Genomic DNA, 22,214 nt, shown 5'->3' on the forward strand with positions numbered 1-22,214 from the left:
CCAAGAGAAGGTTCAGGTTCCCACAGGAACAAAGGGACTGAAGTCACAATTTCCCGTGAAAAGCACTGTGATTTATCACGAGGTCACCTGCCCCTGGGGCCAGCCACAGGGAAGTCCAGCACAAGCCATCAGTGGGCTTCCCGGCTTCCCAATGCTGACCTGTCTTTCAAAGAAAAAAATGTGATCTACATTTCTTCAAAACACATTAGGGTTACCACTCCTAAGACATTGACAGACAGCCCCCCCCAACTATTCTAATGTCTAAAAGGCAGACACATATATTGAGATTTTAGAGCCATTTATACAAAAATAGTTAAACTACAATGCTTTTACCCTGAAAATATGACATACAAGTGGACATTTGCTTCTTGTAACTTTCCTAAAAATAACAACGTGGGCCAAGTTTTAGAAGAAAACTATATTCTTTTAAAGAAAATGAAAACATTCTCAATGGAAAAACTTAATTTAAGTCAAATCATATGCGTTGGTCCTGGAGCCCCATCCAGTGCTTTCCTGCAGCAGCGCTCTCCTGCGGGCAGGGCTGGGATTCGCGTGGTTCCTTTCCGAAGCTGAAAGATGGGGGTGGGGGGAGTCCCAAGCCAGGAGCTAGGGACGGGAGCCCCGGGTGGGATTGTGGCTGAAAACACCCACTGGAATCCAAGTGGCCAAATCCCAGTGACCACAGTGGCCAGAGGCAGGGCTCCTTTGCAGGCCCCACACCGTCCTGTGACCCCACCCAAACAAGGCACATACTGGTGGGCAAGCCGCTTATGAGACACACAAATATGTGCGCCCTTAGGCCAAACACCGCCTGCTCCCAGCGCTCTGCAACGGGGTCCCTGGCCCATTCTGAACAGGAAACTGGCTCCATCCAGGTGGTCTGGGAGCCTGCCCCTCCCTGACAGGGTGGGGTGGGGATGGGGTGGGGGGAGGTGGGCAGAGCCTGAAGGAGGGAAGCGCTGGAAAAGGCACAGACGGTGAATAAATAGAAGTAGCTTCGCCGTGGGGCCGGCCCCTCGGACAGCAGCTTGGTGGCAATTGGCAGGGTGGGCGTTGGAGGAGGGGTGGCTGCGCCACCCTGACGCAGAGCTCCGCCCAACCTGGGTCACCCATCCCGCCTGCCCTCATACACACACACACACACACACACACACACACACACACACACACAGGGTCGGGCTCCTGCTCCAGCTCAGAGCTCCGTGACATGCACAGCAGGTGAGGGCAGTGGCCCAGGCCGGAGGCGCCTGAGGTGGCAGCGGCGGCACAGCAGGTGGCCCTCCAGCGGGTAGCAGCGGCGTCCATCCTCCCCGCTCAGCTGAAGCCCGCAGTCCTAGGGAAGAACACAGCCCCACCCCAGGGTGAGTAGACAGGGGGGCCATACTGGCACCTCAGGGTAATGGGGTGAGGGGCAGATTGGCAGGGCTCTGTCAAACTTCCAGCGGACTCTGGCTTTTATTCTTAAGGTGGGGGATCAGGAGCCCAGTGTGGGACACACAGAACTGGGAGCCTCTTGAAGGAGGACACAGTGGAGTCTCAAGAAAGGGCTGGACAGTAAATGGGGGCTTGGGCATAAAAATGAGATTGATCTTCACAAAACAGATTACATCTCCCCAGGAGCACAGAAAACTAGAAAAGAGAAGAGGAAAAAAAAAAGAAAAGAAAAAAATATAAAAAAAGAAAAAATAATAGAAAAGAGAAGAGGGCAAACGGCTTGAGCCACGAAGGCTCCAATATAGAGAAGAGCGAGCCCTGGCCGGTGTGGCTCAGTTGGTTGAGCATCACCCATGCACCGAAAGGTCGCCAGTTCAATTCCAGGCAGGGTGCGTGCCCAGGTTGCAGGCTCAATCCCTAGTCAGGGGTGCATGCAGGAGGCAGCCGATTGATGTTTCTCTCTCACATAGATGTTTCTCTTTCTCCCTTCCTCTCTCTGTAAAATCTATTTATTGTTTTATTTTTAAAATATATTTTTATTGATTTCAGAGAGGAAGAGAGGGAGAGAGAGAAACATCAATGATGAGAGAGAATCACTGATCGGCTGCCTCCTGCATGGCCCACACTGAGGATCAAGCCTGCAACCCGGGCATGTACCCTGACCACGAATGAAACCGTGACCTCCTAGTTCATAGGTTGACACTCTATCACTGAGCCATGCCAGCCGGGCTCTCTAAAATCAATTTAGAAAGAAATAAAAAGAAAAAGAGATTTGAGGTGAAAACAAAAGGGAAGAAAACCAAAAATGAATGGTCCTAAGGGCACTGTGACAAGTCAAGAAGGGACTAGTCAGCATGTAGAGAGCTGCGGAGAGGTCAGGGCAGTGACAACTGAGAAGTGTCTCCTGGATCCTAACACGGGGCGGGGAGGGGGGGCCAGGGGGGGGGTCACTGGTGATCTTGGGAAGGAGAGGTTATCAAATGCCTGGGCCAGTGGCCTTAAGAGATAATGGAAGAGAAAAACTGGTGATATCAAGTAAACAAGTTCAGCTTTAAGTCCTTCATCTTACCATTTTATCTCTGTGCTGTACTTTATAGGCTAATTTTGTTTGTTTAACAAGTTATGTGATTGGTATGTGACCTCTGTAAAAAAAATGGCAGGAAGTGTGAGGGGCAGCCATGGAGGCTGTCAGAGACAGTGGGACACCGGGCGAGACCAAGTGGACTTTTTCCTTCCTTTTGCCTCCTACCTCAAGGAGGCGCCTTTGGTCACTCTCACTGCATCCAGAGCTGAACTCCTGCCTCGAACATTTGACACTTGTTACCCAAAGGCCCTGAGACCAACACCTGCCCTGCCCCACAGAAGTAATGGAGCTGGAGGACTGCGATGGAGTCTCACGTTCCAAACCGCGCATGTTTCAAGTGTCCTCCCTCCCCCCACCCGTCCTGACATAGCCCCCTGATGGGTCCTGCTATTGATTAACACACCAGAGAGGGGAGGAGAAAGGGGGCCTAGAGACCCTAGTTCCCATCTACAGGTCTCACAATCCTGAGGATCTGAGTGTGGACCACCCACAGTTTGGCTTGCTCCTTACCCTAGGGATTGTGCTTAGGGATCCCAAGGGACACCACCGTATCCAGGACCGCAGAGCAGGATGCCGTTACTGTTGAGGGGGATCCATGGCCCCTCTCTGACCATGATCCTCCTTCCCTGTTCCCCACTCAGGATTCCGGTTCCCACTGGACCACCTGCCCCCACCAGGACAACCTGGTTCCAAATGGACCTTTGATGACTGAAGATTTCTCCCTCACACTCCCTCCTGCTCTTCCCGGGGCTCTGAAACCCAACTGCTCCTCCAGGTTTTCTCCTACCTCCTCATTCACTCACTCTTGGCCTCCCCATGTAGCTGCTTTGCCTCCATGCATCTCCCAAACATGGCTGCTCTTTGGCCCATCACGAGCCCCGCTCCTTCCTGGAGCCCTCGGTTCCTCCCCTGGCTTCAGCAGCCATCTGTAGGCCCAGGATGGGGCTGTTGCTTCAGGCCATGATAGGGACAAGGACTGGACTCCCCATCCTACTTTTAATAATGAAAAGCCAGGCAAAATACATGCAAAATGGATTCTCAGACCCTAGGCCACAGGCAAGGCAGGTCGGTGATCTCCGAGAGAAGGGAACTACTCTCCAGGCTGCCCAGAGAGCCCTCTAGTTCCCTTGGCTGAGGACTCCGAAGCCGAGGTGTCTGGTAACCACAGGGCAGAGCACCAGAGAGGAAAGGGCTGTATACGCCATGACTCCCAGATTCCTGTGCCTGTAGTCAGAGGCTTTGAACTCCAGCACATCTACCTGCTGCCTGCACATCTCTATCCAGGTGTCTCCAGCTGCCAAAAATAAGAGCATCTTATCCCCTCCCCCTCTCACCTTCCTGGGGTCCTAATGGACACCTCCCAACCCCGAAACTCCCACATCCAATCACTGACCAATTCCAGTCCTTTCTACTGCCTAACCAACACTCAGCTCAATTTACTTGCCTGAACCCAGGACCACACCCCTGACTCCACCAGCCTCTTCAGAGAAGCCCAGCCCCCTGTCCCTCTTCCTCCCTTCATTCTCTGCATGGTGCTGAGTACGCTTTCTAAAACCCAAAAGCCATCCTGTCACCTTTTTTAAAAAATTTCTTTATTGATTAAGTTATTACATATGTGCTGTCACCCTTTTTGATCATTCTCCATTGCCCAGGGAAGTCCACACTTCTTAGCTCACGTGGCCTTTTGTCCCCAGCTCCTGCCAACTTCTCTAGTGACACAAACAACACACCCATCTTCACACCTAAGCACATTCTGCTTCGACTGCCTGAAAATGCCTTCTCACTGCCTCCTTGGCTCTTATTCACCTTTCAAACCCTCCAGAAATCTTTCCCTCCAAGACCTCCTACCCACTACAAAAACTCTCCTTGTTAGCAATGATGACCTGTAGATACTGCCTGAATACCTGTCTCTCCCATGGGAGTATGAACTATATTCTATGTGATCCACAACACCCTACACACTTTAAATTGTTAGTAAATATTTGATTGAATAGGAAACAGGCTGAGAGAGAACATGTCTTGTGGACAGGGCTCACTGGGGGGCAGGGGGCGGGGGAGACAAGTAGAATGGGTAAGAAACATAAAAGAGGAGGTGGGCTTGCACAACACCTAGAGAGAAGGAAACCTGTGTGAAGGGGAACTGCCCCAGCCTCCAGCCTTCCGGGAGGACCAGGCTCACCTCACAGTGATAACATTCCACGTGGTAGTCTCTATCCATGGACACCACACGGATAGTTGTCTCACAACCCTGGAGGAAGAGATGGGGTTCACACACAATAAGCAAGCTGGGGTTTGAGGTGAATTGTGCACGGGGCACATGCCTACACCGTGTGCTTTGTCATGGTAGATGTGCATTCGTGCCTGTGTGACAATGACTCAGGGCAAGAATGGGCATCAGTAGGTGCACATGAATGGATGTGCACGTGCCAAAAGCATGCACACGTGTCCATGAGAGCCATCACGTGGGTGTGAACGTGCAGGTACATATTCTTTTCAGTTCTTTGGAGTCAGGAGACCACTGCCAGTCCTGCTTCCCCAGCTTGGGACAGAACCAGCATGTGTGGAAGACCCAATGCCTGGGAGAGCTACACTACCCCAGGGTGTCTCCTGCACAGGCTGCCCCATCTCATCTCATCTCATCTGCTCCCCCGCCACCTCTACCTGCAGAGGTAAGAGACCCAGAGGACAGTCCTTCCTTCATCGATGGGCAATGGAGCTGAACACGGCCAAGCAGCAGGGGCCACCATTTCCCTCTAACTCACGCAGGGACACTGCACTCCACACGATGGGCACATACCCATCCCTCGGCCCTGAGGGGCATGGGCAGGAGCATCTGCTCATCCCTCCCACAGGGGCCCAAGAGCTGGGGCGGACACGGGTGGGACCTGCCCCTGCTGGGCCAGGCACCTGATCATCTCCTGGTGGGTGGTTCTTACCTGTGCAGGGAGAATAGGACGAGCACAGGAGGCGCATTTTGGTGCAAAAGCCCTGGAAAATAAAGGAAACCAGAAGTGACCCGCTGAGTGACCACAGGCCAAGGGCACAGGGCAGGCCTGCCCACCGCAGCCCCATGACCTTGCCCAAGCGTCAGTCCCCGGTCCTTATGTGGACACACAGGGTGGGAGCAGCTTCTGCCATGCCTTCTATCTGGCCTTTTATCTGACTCCCCAATACCCCTCCATTCCATCACCTCCTCCAGGATGGCTTCAGGTTCCACTCAGCACTCTCTCTCATGCTTCCGCAAGATCCCTGCCCCCTAACTTCCAGGTATGGGCTGCCCTCTAGCTGAGATGCCTGCAAAAAGCTGGCTCCACGCTGAGTAACAGGACCTATGCCAGGTACCAACCCCAGGCATGGCAGCAACACAGGCCCACAGCACCGAGGGCTGAGCCTGGAGTCACAGCAAGGGAGAATGGATTGGCTGCTCGCATGAGTACCCAACAGGAAGGAAAAAGAATGTGTGGAGATCCCAACCTCCATCTTATATAAAAGAGGCCTGGCCTGGGGACAGACGGATAGAAGCCAGGTGTGGCCGTACGGAGAGTCCTCAGCACTAGGAGAAGGGGAGCATGCAGGCACAGGTGGGAGAGGAAAGACATGGCTGGTGGCTGCACCATCAAGAAATCTGGCAGAGATCTGTACCCTGACCCAACCACAAGGGGAGGCTGGAAGTGAAAAGGTCATGAAGGAAGAACAAGCCCTAGCTGAGTGCTCAGTGGTTAGAGCATCAACCCTCAGACTGAAGGGTCGCAGGTTTGATTCCAGTCAAGGGCAGGTATCTCGGTTGCAGGCTCAATCCTCGGCCCTGGTAGAGGCATGTGCGAGAGGTAACCAATCGATGTCTCTCTCTCTCTCCCTCCCTCCCTCCGTCCCTTCCACTCTCTCTAAAAAAAAATCAACGGAAAAACATCCTCGATTAACAAAACAAACAACAACAAAAAATGGAGAACACAGACAGGCGGGCCAGGAAAATGTTTCCAGGGAAGGCAGAAGAAACATGGGAATCACACCTGCTCCACACGCCGGCTACTCACGTATGATAGTCCCTGACACAGTAGATGTTGTTCTCCACGTCCACAGTGAAGGGCACCCCGTCCAGGCACTCATTGCACACAGAGCACCGGAAGCAGCCTGGGTGATAGGACTTCCCAAGGGCCTGGAGGATCTGGGGGTGGGAGGCACTGAGGGGTCAGTGCAGGTGGAAGGCTCAGCACAGCCCCCGGAATAGGCTCTGGCTCTGAGCCCCTGGCAGGTCTGCAACAGGTGAAAAGGGCGGGGTCCTAAGTTTGCCCAAGACAGAGGAGCTCCAGGGGCTGGGGGAGGTTCTCACCATCTCCATGATGAGGTGTCCACACACGCTACACTTGTCAGCCGTTTGCTGGAACCCGGAGTACTATCAAGGGACACAGGACCCAGGAGGTTACGTGACAAAGGGGCACTCTGCCCAGCCAGCACCTGCTTCCTGGCCTCAGGTCTCCATGGGAATCAGGAGGGTCCCTGCCCTGCTCCACCCAGGGGCCAGCCAGTGCACAGCTTTGACTCACCAGGAAGTCCTCCTGGCAGTACACTTTCTCGCCCACATTGTAGAACGCCTTCCCACGAAGCCGTCTCCCTGCAAGGACGAGGGTGGAGAAAGGGGTTCCTGGGCCGCTGGAAACCAGGGATGGGGTCCCTGCTGCCATTTCTCAGCCCCTCCTCCAACAGACAAGACGCGGATTATGGACAAATTTTAAGGTTTCCCTTTAATGTGATGTTATCATTATACTAATTAAGTTTATTTTTCAATTACAGTTGGCATGCATTATATTAGCTTCAGGTGATTAGCTTCAGCACAGTGATTGGACATTTATATAACTTACAAAGTGATCACCCCAATAAGTCTAACACCCTCTGACACCACACAGTTATTACAGTATCACCGACTATATTCCCTATGCCGTGCTTTACATCCTCGTGATTATTTTATAACCACCAATATCACTTAATTCTTTCACCTTTCACCCAGCCCCCCAAACTCCCTTCCATCTGGCAACCATCAGTCTGTTCTCTGTGTCTAGGACTGTTTGTTTTGTTTGTTGATTTATTTGTAATATTCCACATACAAGTGAAATCATACGATATTTGTCTTTCTCTGTCAAATTGATTTCACTTAGCATAATACCCTCTAGATCAGTGGTTCCCAAACTTATTTGGCCTACCGCCCCCTTTCCAGAAAAAATATTACTCAGTGCCCCCTGGAAATTATTTTTTTTTTAATTTTAATAGCAATTAAACAGAAAGATATATGTATTAATGTTTCTACCTTTTTCGTAAAATATAGTAAAGAAAGGTGTAAATTAGAAACATTGAAGTTTGAAATTATGAAACTATTTATTGAACTCAGAATAGAAAGGTAATACAAAAAAAGTTAAAACAAATGCACCTGTGGCCATCACCGCCCCCCTAGATCGCTGCAGTGCCCACCAGGGGGCGGTAGCGCCCACTTTGGGAATCACTGCTCTAGATCCACCCATGTTGTTGCAAATGGTAAGACTTCATTCTTTCTATGGTTGAGTAATATTTCATTATATATTATATGCACCACAGCTTTTTTATCCACTTGTGTATTGATGGGCACTTTGGCTGCTTCCGTATTTTGGCTGTAAATAATGTAATAAACACAGGGAAGCATTTATCTTTCCGAATTCATGTTTTTGGATTTCTTTGGATAAAGAACCACAAGTGGAATTGCTAGGTCATATGGTTGTTTTCATGTTTTACTGTTTTCCCCACAGTGGCTGCACCAATTTAGAATCCCAACAGTGCACAAGGGTTCCCCTTTCTCCACATCGTCTCCAACACTTGTTGTTTGTTGATTTATTGATGACAGCCTTTCTGACAGGTGATAGCTCACTGTGGTTTCAACTGGCATTTCCCTGATGATTAGTGCCGCTGAGCATTTTTTCATATAGTAATTAATATTTTTCAGGACACAAAGTTTTAGTTTTTTTGCGGGGGGAAGGGACACCACACTTCTACTCAATTAGGAGAAACCTTTTTATCAGTACACAGGTCTTTTTTTATATATACTCATCATGCCATGAATTCATAGGGAAGGGTTCCAGCAGCTCAGCTCCTTTCCATTGGTTCTCACTGTGCTCTGGGTGGAGCAGGCTGGCGCTTCAGGTGAACCAGGTACCTTTCTCTCTGGCTTCCTTCTTTTTCTGATCACTTTCCCTCACACGTTTCAGGAAGCTATCACGGATCTTGGAGAGCTTAATATGCTCAATACGTACATTCTCTTGGCAAGAATTTTGCCTTTAACTTGTTTGTTCGCAAAAATGCCCACTGCATGCTGGGTGACATTGTAGACTCTTCCAGTTTTGCTATGGTAACATTCGTGGGCATTCCTTTTTGAACAGGGCCCATTCCCTTGATGTCCACAATATCACCTTCTTGTAGGTGCACATGTAGGTGGTCAAAGGAACAACTCCATGTTTCCTAAAAGGCCTAGAGAACCTATAGCAGGTGCCTCTCCTCTTTCCTTTGTGTTAGTCATTTTAGTGAATTATTGGGAGATGGCAGTTCTGACCGAAAAGCTAATTAATATTTTTTAATTAAATAGAACATGTCAACACAACTATTGTAAGAGGTTGTCAAAGTAAATAGTGGAAGAACTTGTTTCAAATGTAAACTGATGTTCTAATTTTTTTTTAATCACATTCATTTCAGTTAAACTGAGAACACTTTTCAGAATGACTTTCCTTATTTCATGAACATCACAAGTACAATTCTCACCAGGTGAAGTAGCCTAATATGAAAGAGGCGTCCTTGTCAAGAGCCCCAGCAGCTATGAGAGGCACCCCATGAGACGGGAGACAGCCCAGGCCTAACTGGGGACAAGAGGGCTCCTCCGGCACCAGGACGGCACCCATGAAAGCGCACAGCCGACAGCAGACATGAGGTGATACAGTAAACGCACTAGCCCTCCACGGTGCAGTAAGACATGTAAATAAACTTAAAAATTGGGAAGAAAAAGTAAGGCTATTTTTAAACACAGATGATATTATGTTATGTAGAAATTCATAAGGAATCTACAAAAAAAAAATCTCCCTAGAACTAATATGTGAGTTTATCAAGGTTGTAGGATAGGTGGTCAGCATGTGAAAACCAAATATATTTTTATATTCTAGCAACAAATGATTGGAAATGAACATAATTTTTTAAATTACACTTATAACAGTATCCAAAAAAATCCATAAATACTAAAGGATAAATTTAATGAAAGACATGTCTGACCTTACTCTGAAAAACTAAACTTTGCTGAGAGAAACTGTAAAAGACCTACATAAACAGAGAGGTATGCCACTGCTGGAAGGCGGCGCTCCACTGGGTCGCTCGCATTTCTGCACATCTTACAAACAGAGCTTCAGATTTCATTCTGGATTACCTTTTCCTTCTTTTTTGTTTTCTGTTAATCCTCACCTGAGGATATTTTTCCCATTGATTTTCACAGAGCATGGAAGGGCCCTAACTGGTTTGGCTCAGTGAATAGAGTGTAGGCCTGCAGACTGAAAGGTCCCTGGTTCAATTCCCAGTCAAGGGCACATGCCTGGTTGCAGGCTCGATCCCCAGTAGGGGGTGTGCAGGAGGCAGCCAATCAATGATTCTTTCTCAGTATTGATTTTTCTATCTCTGTCTTCCTCTCTGAAATCAATTAAAAAAAATTTTTTTTAATATATTTTATTGATTTTTATAGAGATGAAGGGAGAGGGATAGAGAATTAGAAACATCGATGAGAGAGAATCATCAATCAGCTGCCTCCAGCACACCCCCTACTGGGGATGTGCCCGCAACCAAGGTACATGCCCTTGACTGAAATCGAACCCGGACCCTTCAGTCCGCAGGCCGACGCTCTAGCCACGGCTAGGGCTAAAAAATTTTTTAATGACACAAAAATATACACAGCAAACAACCCCAGTATAATAAACAGAGTGTGGAAAAAATAAAAATAAAAATAAAATAAATAAAAAATAAATAAACGGAGTGTGGAAGGGAAGAATAGAGGAAGGGAGGGAGGGAGGCAGGCAGACACATCAATTGGTTGCCTCCTGAACATACCCCAACCAAGGCTGGGGATCGAACCTGCAACCCAGGTATGTGCCCTTGACCGGGAATGGAACCCGAGACCCTTCGGTGTGAGGGCCACCGCTCTAACCACTTAGCGACACCAGCCAGGGCAGGGATTATCTTTCCAAGGACATCTGTGGAGCAAGCTGTTTAGAAGACAGAGGTAGCATCTCCCTCTGAAGCAGAGGGCAGGTTTGTTCGCTGTCCAGAGTAATAAAGATGCGTTCCTCCAGGACAAGGGGCAGATAGCTTTGCTGGCAGCCCATTATAAAATACTGGGGTTCCCTAAGCTCAGGGTTCCTCGGACCTGACTCAGACCCACTGCATGCGCAGCATCCATCAAGGCCACTCCATGTGACCCCTGTGGGACTCAGGAGGGCAAATATGATGTGAATGTTAGTGACGTGCGTGCAGCTTGCGGTGCTGAGAGTCTGCCCAGGCAGCTCATGTCTTCAGTCAGCATCCGTGAACCGGTGGCAGGCTGACTGGTCAGCTTGCAAGTAGGAAAAAATCTCACTCGGACCCTGCACAGCTCCTGACAACCATCTTCATGGCTTCAAATGCTGATATCAGCTCTCCCCAAATTGATCTATACATTCAAATGCTTTTCTTTCAATAGCTAAAATTTATTTAAAACCAGTAAAATACATATTAAGACAAAACCTCAAGAAACAAAACCTTAGAATTTATACAAAAAATAAACACTAGCCCTAACCAGTTTGGCTCAGTGGATAAAGGGTCGGCCTGCGGACTGAAGGGTCCCAGGTTCGATTCTGGTCAAGGGCATGTACCTTGGTTGCGGGCACATCCCCAGTAGGGGACGTGCAGGAGGCACCTGATCGATGTTTCTCATCGATGTTTCTAGCTCTCTATCCCTCTCCCTTCCTCTCTGTAAAAAATCAATAAAATATATTTTTAAAAATAACAAAAATATAAACACTAGTTTGATAAAATATAGAAAAATAAATTATTATGCAACTTAGGATTTGAAATCATTTAACTGAAAATGGATATGCGTCTTTTGTTTCTCAATTTTGCCCAAACAAAATGTCAGCACTCATTTTTGTGTGTGTGGAAACTGACCTGCCAATTTTGAAATTTATATAAAAATATAAAGAACATCGAATAGCCAAAATAATCTTGAAAAAAAGACTGACAGCGGGAAGACTTATACTACTTCCTATTTTAAGACTTACAGTAATCAAAGACAGTGTAATAATATTGGGATGAGGAGACAAAAAAATCGGTGGAACAGAACAAAGTCCAAAAATAGACCCAGAAATATTTCAACAAACACACAAGTGGGAAAACAAAGTCTTTTCAGCACATAGTACTGCAACAACTGAATATCCATGTGGGGAAAGAACAACATTCAATTTCATACTTCACAACATACACAAAATTAGTATGAAGTGAGTTATCAATCTAAAAATAGAAATGGGAAATCTAAAGCTTCCAGAAGAGAACACTGGAGACTATCTTTATGACTCCAAGGAAGACAAAAAAACAGGTCACAAAAAATAGTAACTATAAAACAAAACAAAAAATGACGCATTGGATTTCATCAAAATGTGAAATTTATCAAAAAATATATCATTAAAAATATTTTTAAAAATCATACTAGGAAAAAATATTCACAAAACATACATGTGAAAAGAACTTGTACTCATAAGATACATATTTTTTTCCTACAACTAAATAATAAATACAAATAACTCCCAATTTAAAAATGGAACAAAAGACTTGAACAGACTTCACCAAAGATGATATAAATCAGTGGTTCTCAACCTTCTGGCCCTTTAAAAACAGTTCCTCATGTTGTGACCCAACCATAAAATTATTTTCGTTGCTACTTCATAACTGTAATGTTGCTACTATTATGAATCGTAATGTAAATATGCAGGATGGTCTTAGGCAACCCCTGTGAAAGGGTCGTTCGACTGCCAAAGGGGTCTCGACCCACAGGTTGAGAACCGCTGATATAAATGGTCAAGCAGCAGACAAAAAGATACTCAACCTCATTAGTCCTCTGTGAAATGCAAATTAAAAACCACAATGAGATACCTCTCCACACCTATTAGACTGGCTTAAATTAGCCCACCAGTGTGGTTCACTGGTTGAGCATCGACCTATGAACCAGGAGGTCATGGTTCAATTTCCGGTCAGAGCATATGCCCGGGTTGTGGGCTTGATCCCCAGTAGGGGGCGTGCAGGAGGCAGCCGATCAATGATTCTCTCTCATCATTGATGTTTCTATCTCTCTCTCCCTCTCAGAAATCAATAAAAATATTTTTTTTTAAAAAAAAGAATGGCTTAAATTTAAAAGACTAAAATACCAATTGTTGTCAAATATGTAGAACAACCCAACTCTCTTATATTTCTAGTAGGAGTATAAAATGGTGCAAGCCCTTTAGAAAACAGTTTGGCAGTTTCTTATGAAGTTAAACATACACTTAGCCTATGACCCAGAAATTCCAGTTCTTGGAATTTACCCAAGAGAAATGAAAACATTTGTCCACAAATGACCTGTACAAGAATGTTCACAGCACAATCTAGTATCTACCCACACTTAAATGGATAAACAAATTGTGGTATATTCATACAATAGACTCCTACTCAGCAATAAAAAGGAGTGAGTTACAACTCCTTTAGTCCATGTAACATGGACAACAACAACAACAAAAGACACGATTACAAAAAAATCAACCACAAAACAGTACATACTACATGACTGCATTTATATGAAGTTCTAGGACAGATGAAACTGATCTATGGTGGTAGAAATCAGAACACTGGTTAGGTGGATATGATGGGAAAGCATACGGTGAAACTACAAAAGTACAAGATAGAAGTTTCTAGGGTGTTTAAAATGTTCTATATCTTTGTTAGGGGTGTGAGTTACATAAATATATACACTTATCCAAAATCTTTTTACTATAGCTCTGAAGCATCGTCCCTCACACCAAGGGATGGCAGGTTCAATCCCTGGTCTGGGTACGTGCAGGAGCTAACCGATCGATGTTTCTCTCACACTGATGTTTCCTTTTATTTAAAAAAAAGATGTTTTTATTGATTTAGAGAGAGAGGAAGAGAGAGGGAGAGAAAAACATCGATCAGCTGCCTCCTGCATACCCGCTACTGGGTATCGAGCCCACAACCAGGGTATCAAACCAGTAACTGCTTGGTGCGTGGGACAACACCCAAACAACTGAGCCTGCCCAACCCCCTCTCTCTAAAATCATTTTTTTTTCATCTTTTTTACTGTATACTTAAGATCTGTTGCTGTACTGTATGTAAATTGTACTCAATTAAAAACAAAGATAAACCTAGAACATCTGTGCTTGAGTAGAAGTGCTCAAAGAATGATAGGGATATGTCAAAGGGCACAGGGGCCAACTGGAAAGGACTTAGTCTGGCCAAGTTTGAGACAATTTGTGCATCAAAAAGAATAATGACTGGCCCTGGCCAGTGTGGCTCAGTTGGTTGGGCATCATCTGTGCATTGAAAGGTTGCCAGTTCAATTTCTGGTCAGGACACATGTCTGGGTTTTGGGCTCGAGCCTCAGTAGGGGGTTGCAGAAGGCAGCTAATCGATGTTTCCCTCTGACATAGATGTTTCCCTCTCCCTCTCCCTTCCTCTCTCTCTAAAAATCAATTTTAAAAATCTTTTTTAAGCCCGGCTGGCGTGGCTCAGTGGTTGAGCATCCACCTACGAACCAGGCAGTCATGGTTCAATTCCCCGTAAGGGCACATGCCCTGGTTTTGGGCATGGCCCCCTAGTAGGGGTCATGCAGGAGGCAGCCGGTCAATGATTCTCTCTCATTATTGATGTTTCTATCTCTCTCTCATTCTCCTTTCCTCCTTGAAATCAATAAAAATATTTTTTTAATCTTTTTTAAAAATGTCTGTATTGCCATACATTGCATGAATAAAAGCCCATGAGTATGTAAGAATACTCACAAAAGAATAAAATACATTTTCTCCCATCTAAGTTTAAAATTTTTCCTTAATAGAAAGGTTTCAGACATTCCCTAGGGAAATGCAACTTCAACACAGACCTCAACGAATTCCCACAGGCATATTCCACAATCAAAAATTATAAAACACATGAGAAAACAAGGTCTCATGACTGAGAATGAGGAGAAACAGTAAACAGTAGAAATAGGACTTCAAAAGACATCAGATACTGGGACTATTAGATGCAGAATACAGAATAGGTATGTTTAATATGCTCACAAAATAAAAACAGATGTCTAAAACATGAGACTACAAAGATTTCTCAGGGAGGGCATTAAAAGCAGTAACTATAAACAAAGAATATTGGATTTTATTAAGAATTTCTTTTCATCAGAAGACTTCATTTAGAAAGTAATAAAAGCAAGAATAGGTTAGGGAAAGAATTTATAACACATATATCCAACAAAGATCTTTTATCCAGGACATTTAAAGAACTCCTACAGCCCTAACTGGTTTGGCTCAGTGTATAGAGCGTCAGCCTGCGAACTCAAGGGTCCCAGGTTCGATTCCGGTCAAGGTCATGTACCTTGGTTGCGGGCACATCCCCAGTAGGGAGTGTGCAGGAGGCAGCTGATCGATGTTTCTCTCTCATCGATGTTTCTAAATCTCTATCCCTCTCCCTTCCTCTCTGTAAAAAATCAATAAAATATATTTTTTTTAAAAAAGAACTCCTACAATAATGGAAAGGTAAGTGTTTGTCTGCTATGGTAAAAACAGCTTCTCAGAATGATTTGACGTAACACTGTGCCTATATTATACTTTAATAAAATATTAAAATGTTTCGTGTAAATAAATGAAAGATGTCTGCTTCTGGGCAAAGCTTAAAAGGACTGTAGAATATCAAGAGTGCAGATTTATTATGCTGGTTGGGTTATAGTTACTTTTCTCTTTTTATAACTTTCTCTAGATTAAATTACATTTATAGTTTATACTGTGTGCAAAATTCAGATAAAAAAGCAATTGCATGGAAAAGAAATATTAGCCCTATATAATGGCAGAAGGCACGGTGTCCAGGCAGCCAGGAGATTTCAGTACCCTGCAGAGGATGAAGGGTCCAACGCCCAGGGCCAGAGGGGCAGCCTTTCCCTGTGGCTAGCAAATGGCTCCTCTCTGGCCCCACACCTCTCTCCAGGGGGCCAGCAGATCTTCCCAGGGCTTAAGTCTCTCAAGCAGGCCAGGCCCAGAGAGAAAGGGGCCATAACTCAGCCTCCTCCACACTTCAGCCTGGGTCAGAGCTGGTGGTCCATCTGCCTGGGACTTAGGTGCAAAGCAGTCCATGGTGCAAGAAGGGCCAGAAAGAGGTTACCTACCACAGGAGTCACAGATGAAGCAATCGGTGTGATACAGGCTCCCCATTGCCTGGCATGCTTGTCTTGCTCCGTAGATACCAAGCCCACATTTGATGCAAATGCCTACGGGAGGAGAGGCAGAAAAGAGCAGTGGTTAGCACCACGACCATGGTGTTAGATAAACATGCATCCAATTCCCAGTCCTAGTGCTGCCCACCCGCCTGATCTTGGGCAAGTGAACTTCTCTAGACCTCCATCACACAGTTACTAATGGCTCACATGGGGCAGTTAGGGTCCCACTGCTTAGGGTTTGTTGCTGTTGTTGTTTAGCAGAGCACCTGGCACAGAGCCATCCTCGCCATCAAAATCATCATGACCTCTGCATACCTACAAGGTCATTCTGAACCCCTTCCCCCATGAGCTGCTCTTGGACATGGGGAAAATCCTTTCTTCAGTCTATGAACCAAAAAGAATGAACACCACACGGCACAACCAGGGCAGAGTCGCTGACCCTCCCCAGCCACACTGTCCTCATCGGTACCATAAAGTTCATTCATTCTCTTGTTCAGTCAGCACATCAACAGCAATGCCTGCCACATGCCCTGCACATTGAGGTGCCAGAGACTCTGCAATGCACCAATCAAGTCCCCACCCTCAAGGAGCCTGTATTCCAGTGGAGGAAGACAGACAACACATAAATAGTATCTTAGGAGGAAGCAGCAAGTGCTGTGAAAAAAAAATACTGATGAAAAATATGTCTGAGTGTGTGATTTTTAAGTAGGACAGTCAGAAAAGGCTCTGATGCCCTGGTCAATTTGCTCAGTGGTTAGATTGTCAGCCCTTAGACCGAAGGGTCACAGATTCGATTCCCGGTAAAGGGCACATACCTGGGTTGCAGGTTTGATCCCTGCCCCGCTTGGAGAGTGTGCGGGAGGCAACCAATCAATGTGTCTCTCTCACATTGATGTTTCTCTTTGTTTCCTCCTTCCTGTCCACTCTCTCTAAAAAGCAATGGAAAAAATATCCTCGGGTATCCTCAGGTGAGGATTAAAATAAAATAAAATAAAATAAAATAAAATAAAATAAAGGCTCTGGTGCTAAGGTGATACCTGAGCAGGCATCTGGGACTACCAGGTGGAATCAGAGACCAGCCCTGGCAACACAGGGCAGGATATCCAGCATCAGGAGACGGGTGGTAAAGGGAAGGGTAACCAGCAACGCCAGGGCAAAGCCTGGCACTAGCCCCTGGGACTCCCTGACTGGCCCTCCTGGAGACCCAGACCATATGTGGCCAGCCCACACATCAGAAGTCCCCTTCTGCCCTAGCCCAGTGGTCGGCAAACTGCGGCTCGCGAGCCACATGCGGCTCTTTGGCCCCTTGAGTGTGGCTCTTCCACAAAATCCCACGTGCGGGCGCGCACGTACAGTGCGACTGAAACTTCGTGGCCCATGTGCAGAAGTCGGTATTTTGTGGAAGAACCACACTCAAGGGGCCAAAGAGCCGCATGTGGCTTGCGAGCCGCAATTTGCCAACCACTGCCCTAGCCGGTTTGGCTCAGTGGATGGAGCATCAGCCTGCAGACTAAAGGGTTCCAGGTTCGATTCCGGTCAAGGGCATGTGCCTGGGTTGTGGGCTCGATCCCCAGTAGAGGGTGTGCAGGAGGCAGCCGATCGATGATTTTCTCTCGTTATTGATGTTTCTATCTCTCTTTCCCTCTCCCTTCCTCTCTGAAATCAATAAAGACATTAAAAAAAAAAAAAAAAGAAGTCCCCTTCTCAGAGTTACCCAGGGTGTCCCAGGCCCCAAAGGGCCTGAAGACAGGCTCCACCTGCCCTCTGGACCCGAAGTCTTCTGGCTGCTGTAGGACACGCTGCCCTCATCCTCTCCTTCCTACTCTCTACCAGACCTCTCTCTTTAACATTTACCCATAGTCAAGCCTCTTCCATCTTAAAAACCTCCTCCTCCCCATCAGCCATCCCATTTCCCCCTCCCCTCAGTCAAGAAAGCAAGCAAGCTTAGTCCACACTCAGTCATCTCCTAACTGTGCAAATCCATGACTTCCTGTTCGGATAATACTAGGAGACCTCTCCCCATTGGTTTCCAGGACATGACCTGCACCTGGCTTTCTGGTTCCTCTCCCTTCCTGTTCTGTCTTGGGTCACCCATGACTGCTCTCTCAAACCCAATCAGGAATGTAAAGGTGGCTGGTGGAGGCTGGTGAACGGAGAAAAGAGCCATGGCCGCCAGAAGTCGCAGCCATGCCTTGGATCTGCTAACAGTTACTGGGTGGGAATGCAGGCGCAGCATTGCTAAAGATTCTAATTTTTCAAGAAAAGTCAGATATATAAATTTGTATGTAAAATCTTTCCTTACTGAAATTAATTACTAACTTAAATGTTTTGAAAATGCAGAAGCCAAGCACACCATATCTGCAGGTCTCTCTGGGCAGTCCCAGCCCCTCTCCACACCTCCTGCAGAGGGCTCTGCGCCAGCCAGGAGCTCTCTGCTCAGTCACTGCCCCACCTCCCAGATGGCCCCACACCACTCCAGGTCCAGAGCAAAGGTCCAGGGTCCCCACAAAACTGCCCTTGCTCTGGCCGGTTTGGCTCAGTGTATAGAGCATTGGCCTGTGGACCAAAGGGTCACGGGTTCGATTCCAATCAAGGGCGCATACATCAGCTGCAAGTTCCCCAGCCCCGTTAGGGGCACATGTGGGAAGCAACCGATCTATGTGTCTCTCTCACTTCAATGTTTCGCTCTTCCTCACACACCCTCCTCCCTCTCTTCCATTCTCTCTAGAAATCAATGGAAAAAATATCCTCGGTTATGGATTAAAAAATAATAATAAAACTGCTTCTGCCTCTGGGTTCATGCTCAGGAAATGGCACTTTGGGGTAGCCAGGTTTTAGGGAGCACCCAGGTATGCCGCTCTCTCTCACCTCCAACTCTGAATTTGGGCTCCTCTGTTCCCTAATTTTGACTTCATTCCCTACCCTCACTCCCACTAGCCTGATTCACCATCATCAATTCTCATCCCAATGGTTATTTCAGCCTCCTCATGGTGTCCCAGCCTGGCCTCCAAAACACATCCCCAAAATTGCAGCCAGACTTTCTTTCTAAAATGAAAATGATCCACTCTCACACCTTCACTCTTGTCCATGTACTTTGAAAGTCCGACCTTGTCACTCCTCTAAGTTACTGGACTATGTGAAGAAATAGAAGTCAGCTGCCTGTGGACACAGGACAGAGGATGCGCTATGACCTTGCATCATTAGGTTTTGGGTTCTGTTTGATGTTTTCTTAAATATGTGCCTGCGTCACTTTAATAAAAATAGTCTGAAGGAGGAGAACCAAAGCATGAGGTACCTCAGAAATTCAAGGAGCAGAACATGTCAAGGGGAGTCAACTCCACCTGTGGGTGCAGCAGTGAGGTCCAGACCAACAAGGCCTGGCAAACACCCACTGGAGCTAGGGAGTCAGCTGGGTCAGCCCAGTGAGGGGATATCAGAGGCAGACAAGCAAAGACAATGCCAACCAGACACTCAGATGAGAAGACGAAAGGGCCAGCCGGACTTTGTGGCCATGCAGCTTTGGGGTTTTTGTTTTTAGTGAAAAATCCTTGTCCGTATTTACAGCCAAAAGAAAAGGGCCAGTGGACAAAGGAGAGCTGAAGGTGGAGTTGGAGATGAAAGGACCCTGTCCTCAGATCTGGATGTGTACTCGAGAGCCTGTGGGGAAAGGAACAGGAAGCATTGGGGAAGCAAGCTGCTGACCTCCATTTTCTCAGCAAAGTAGAAAAGGTAGGGCTGGAGGAGAGAGGAAGGTTTCTGAGGGAATAAAAGAGGGGACTGACCAAGGCTTAGGGAGATGGATGGCGCGAAGACCGGACCATCACTCTGTCCCCTGGCAATGCAGCAGGGCAGACAGCGATTAGAGGGGTCAAAGTTCCCAGTGAGATGCAGGCCACAGTCAGAACTGAAGACTGCAGAGGGCGGCAAAAACAGGGTGTGGCTCTGGGAGTGGGTGGCTGAGGAGAAGGCAGAGAGGTCATCTAACTTAAAGAGGTTCCAGAAGGTCCGGCCTCTGTGGTTCAGTGGTTGAGCCTGGACCCAGGAACCAAAAGGTCAACAGTTCGATTCTGGTCAGAGCACATGCCTGGGTTGTGGGGGGCGTGCAGGAAGCAGCTGATCGATGTTGATGTTTCTCTCTCATCGATGTTTCTATCCCTCTCCCTTCCTCTCTCTCTAAAAATCAATAAAAACATTTTTTTTTAAAAAAAAGAGAGAGGCTCCAGAAGCCTGAGGCTGGTGACTGGCTAATGGCAATGGAACTTGTTGAGAGATGGGAAAGTTCCAAAGACATCAATGAATGGCAGAGGGATCAGGAGGTCAGCTGGTGCCAGGGCCAAGGAGAGGAAGGAATGGCACAGCGAGGGGGAAACACACCCTGAGGATAAGGTTTATCAGACATCACTTGAACTTGGGCTCCCTGCAGACTTCCTTGTATAAAAACTTTGTATTATTCAGGTTGAATAACATAAAATTGCCACTTTTATAGTTCTAAAATGTCAAATATTAGCAGATAAATTTCAGCAGTTCAAACAAATAGTTGCCCTTTTTTTTCATCCTCAACAGAGAATGTTTTTAATTGATATTTTAGAGAGAGAGGAAGGGGGCAAGAGAGAGAAACATCAATGTGAGAGAGAAACATCGATCAGTTGCCTCCTGAATGTGCCACAACTGGGGATCAACCCAAAACCTAGGTTTGTGCCCTGACCAGGAATTGAACCCAAAACCTTTTAGTGCACAGGACGATGGTCCAACCTAAACTGGCTTCTCTTGAAAAATAAAACCCACACAGACCTATCATCACTCACCTTCCCCTTCCACGTGGCTCCAATGGGCCAGGACTGAGTGGCAGCTCCCTTTAGAAAGGATGGCCCAATACCCCCTATGGTCTTGTGCCTTGGGCCCCTTCACATCTCACATTACCTGCCTGGGTCTAGCCACCTCAGCTTCACACAAGGACTCATGAGTAGCTGCGGAGGCCCACAGAACACACCCCGCTAGTTTCTGCAATGGGCAGGGACAGGAAAATGAAGAGCCTTTTGCAACAAAGCAATGGAAAGTCTTTCTCTTTAGAAGACAGCCCCTGCTTTTGCTCCTGGCACCTGCCAGGCAGGAGAGGCAACATCTTCCTACCTCATCTCCCTGATGCCAGGCCATGCCACAACAGCCACACCAGAAATTCTCACCTATTGCTCCCAGATGAGCCTGAAACCCTTCCACATCTCCCCTCCCAAAGGCAGGCCACACACTCCCTTGATCACCTGACCCCTCCCTCCTGGGCTGCAACCCTGGGGAGTGGAGTGGAACAATCCACATCCTTACTGGCCTTGCCTCCTCTTGCCCACATTCTTCCCTCTGCCTGAAATGCCCCCATTTGACCTATCACATAGAGCTTCCTCCTCCCTCAAGACCCAGTTCAGGGCGTCCTGAGCTGCTAGCTAGAATGAATGCATGACACCCCAGGACAAGCCTCCGTCCCTGGCAGGATAACCAGCAGCCAGCAACCCCTAGAGCTGGGGGCCTCGGCTTTCCTGCTTATCAGTGAGGGAGGGAAGGAAGCCCTCTCCCGGGCCTCTTCTCGGAACCTCAAGCCTACGAGTCCTAAGCACCGTCCAAAGAACTAACCGGGATCTGTGAGGGCCTGGGTTAGACTGGGAAAGGCTGTCAGACACCGGTGAGCTTTGCAAAAGCTGTCAAGAAGGATTCTGTTTGGAAACATCCCGTGTACAAAGCACAGCCCAGAGAGAGGACAGCCTAGTCTGACTGGCTTGGTCCCCTCTTCCTCAAGGTGGACTCCCTCCCTCCCACACTCTACCTCCAACAGCGACCGTCATCGGGGCCTCAGGTCAGGCGGGACCCGGTGATACTTGGACCCCGCCAGCACCCCGCTATTGTCCACAACCTACACCGCTGGGGGCGAGGAGGAGTGCCGGGAGGGTGGGTCCCTACACTACTTAGGGTCACAAAGCATCGAGCAGGATGAACAGAGGCAAGTGCCAAGGGTGCAGAAGAATTTCTCCGGCAATGGCTCGTGCTGCCTGTTAACATCACTTTTTCTCCGTTAGAATAAAGGCTTCAATTCACTTTCCCAGAAGCCCTTCTCCAGGTGGGAGACTAAGAGGCGAGGGCGGCGGTTCACACTCGCACCCCGGGTGCTCCCTCTTCCCACGCGGGCCCAGCCCCCGGCCACCCCGAGGCCAGCCCAGCCGCCAC

The 22,214-nt window shown here is 47.5% G+C and overlaps 1 protein-coding gene across 1 annotated transcript; it reads right to left on the minus strand.

Moving 5' to 3' along the window:
* Positions 1–281: 281 nt before the first annotated feature.
* WTIP (Wilms tumor 1 interacting protein) lies at positions 282–16,836 on the minus strand. Its single transcript, XM_014536611.1, has 8 exons — positions 16,820–16,836; positions 15,954–16,055; positions 7,063–7,130; positions 6,849–6,911; positions 6,553–6,683; positions 5,455–5,506; positions 4,698–4,766; positions 282–1,333 (listed from the first exon to the last, which is right to left on the minus strand). Exons 2-8 carry the CDS (start codon positions 15,997–15,999, stop codon positions 1,193–1,195), a joined length of 570 nt encoding a protein of 189 aa, XP_014392097.1. The 5' UTR covers positions 16,000–16,055; positions 16,820–16,836; the 3' UTR covers positions 282–1,192.
* Between the last annotated feature and the right edge of the window lie 5,378 nt (positions 16,837–22,214).

This window comes from Myotis brandtii, unplaced genomic scaffold, assembly GCF_000412655.1.
Source record: "Myotis brandtii unplaced genomic scaffold, ASM41265v1 scaffold165, whole genome shotgun sequence".
Lineage (NCBI taxonomy): Eukaryota > Metazoa > Chordata > Mammalia > Chiroptera > Vespertilionidae > Myotis > Myotis brandtii.

What these genes read in the sequence shown, in the direction of transcription:
- WTIP (XM_014536611.1), bottom strand. Translation starts at nt 15,999, where the DNA reads ATGGGGAGCCTGTATCACACCGATTGCTTCATCTGTGACTCCTGTG. An exon ending in ACTGCCAGGAGGACTTCCTG is followed by an intron (nt 6,912 to 7,062) that starts GTGAGTCAAAGC and finishes GTCCCTTGATAG; the next exon opens with TACTCCGGGTTCCAGCAAAC. An exon ending in TGTGTCAGGGACTATCATAC is followed by an intron (nt 5,507 to 6,552) that starts GTGAGTAGCCGG and finishes TTTATTTTCCAG; the next exon opens with GGCTTTTGCACCAAAATGCG.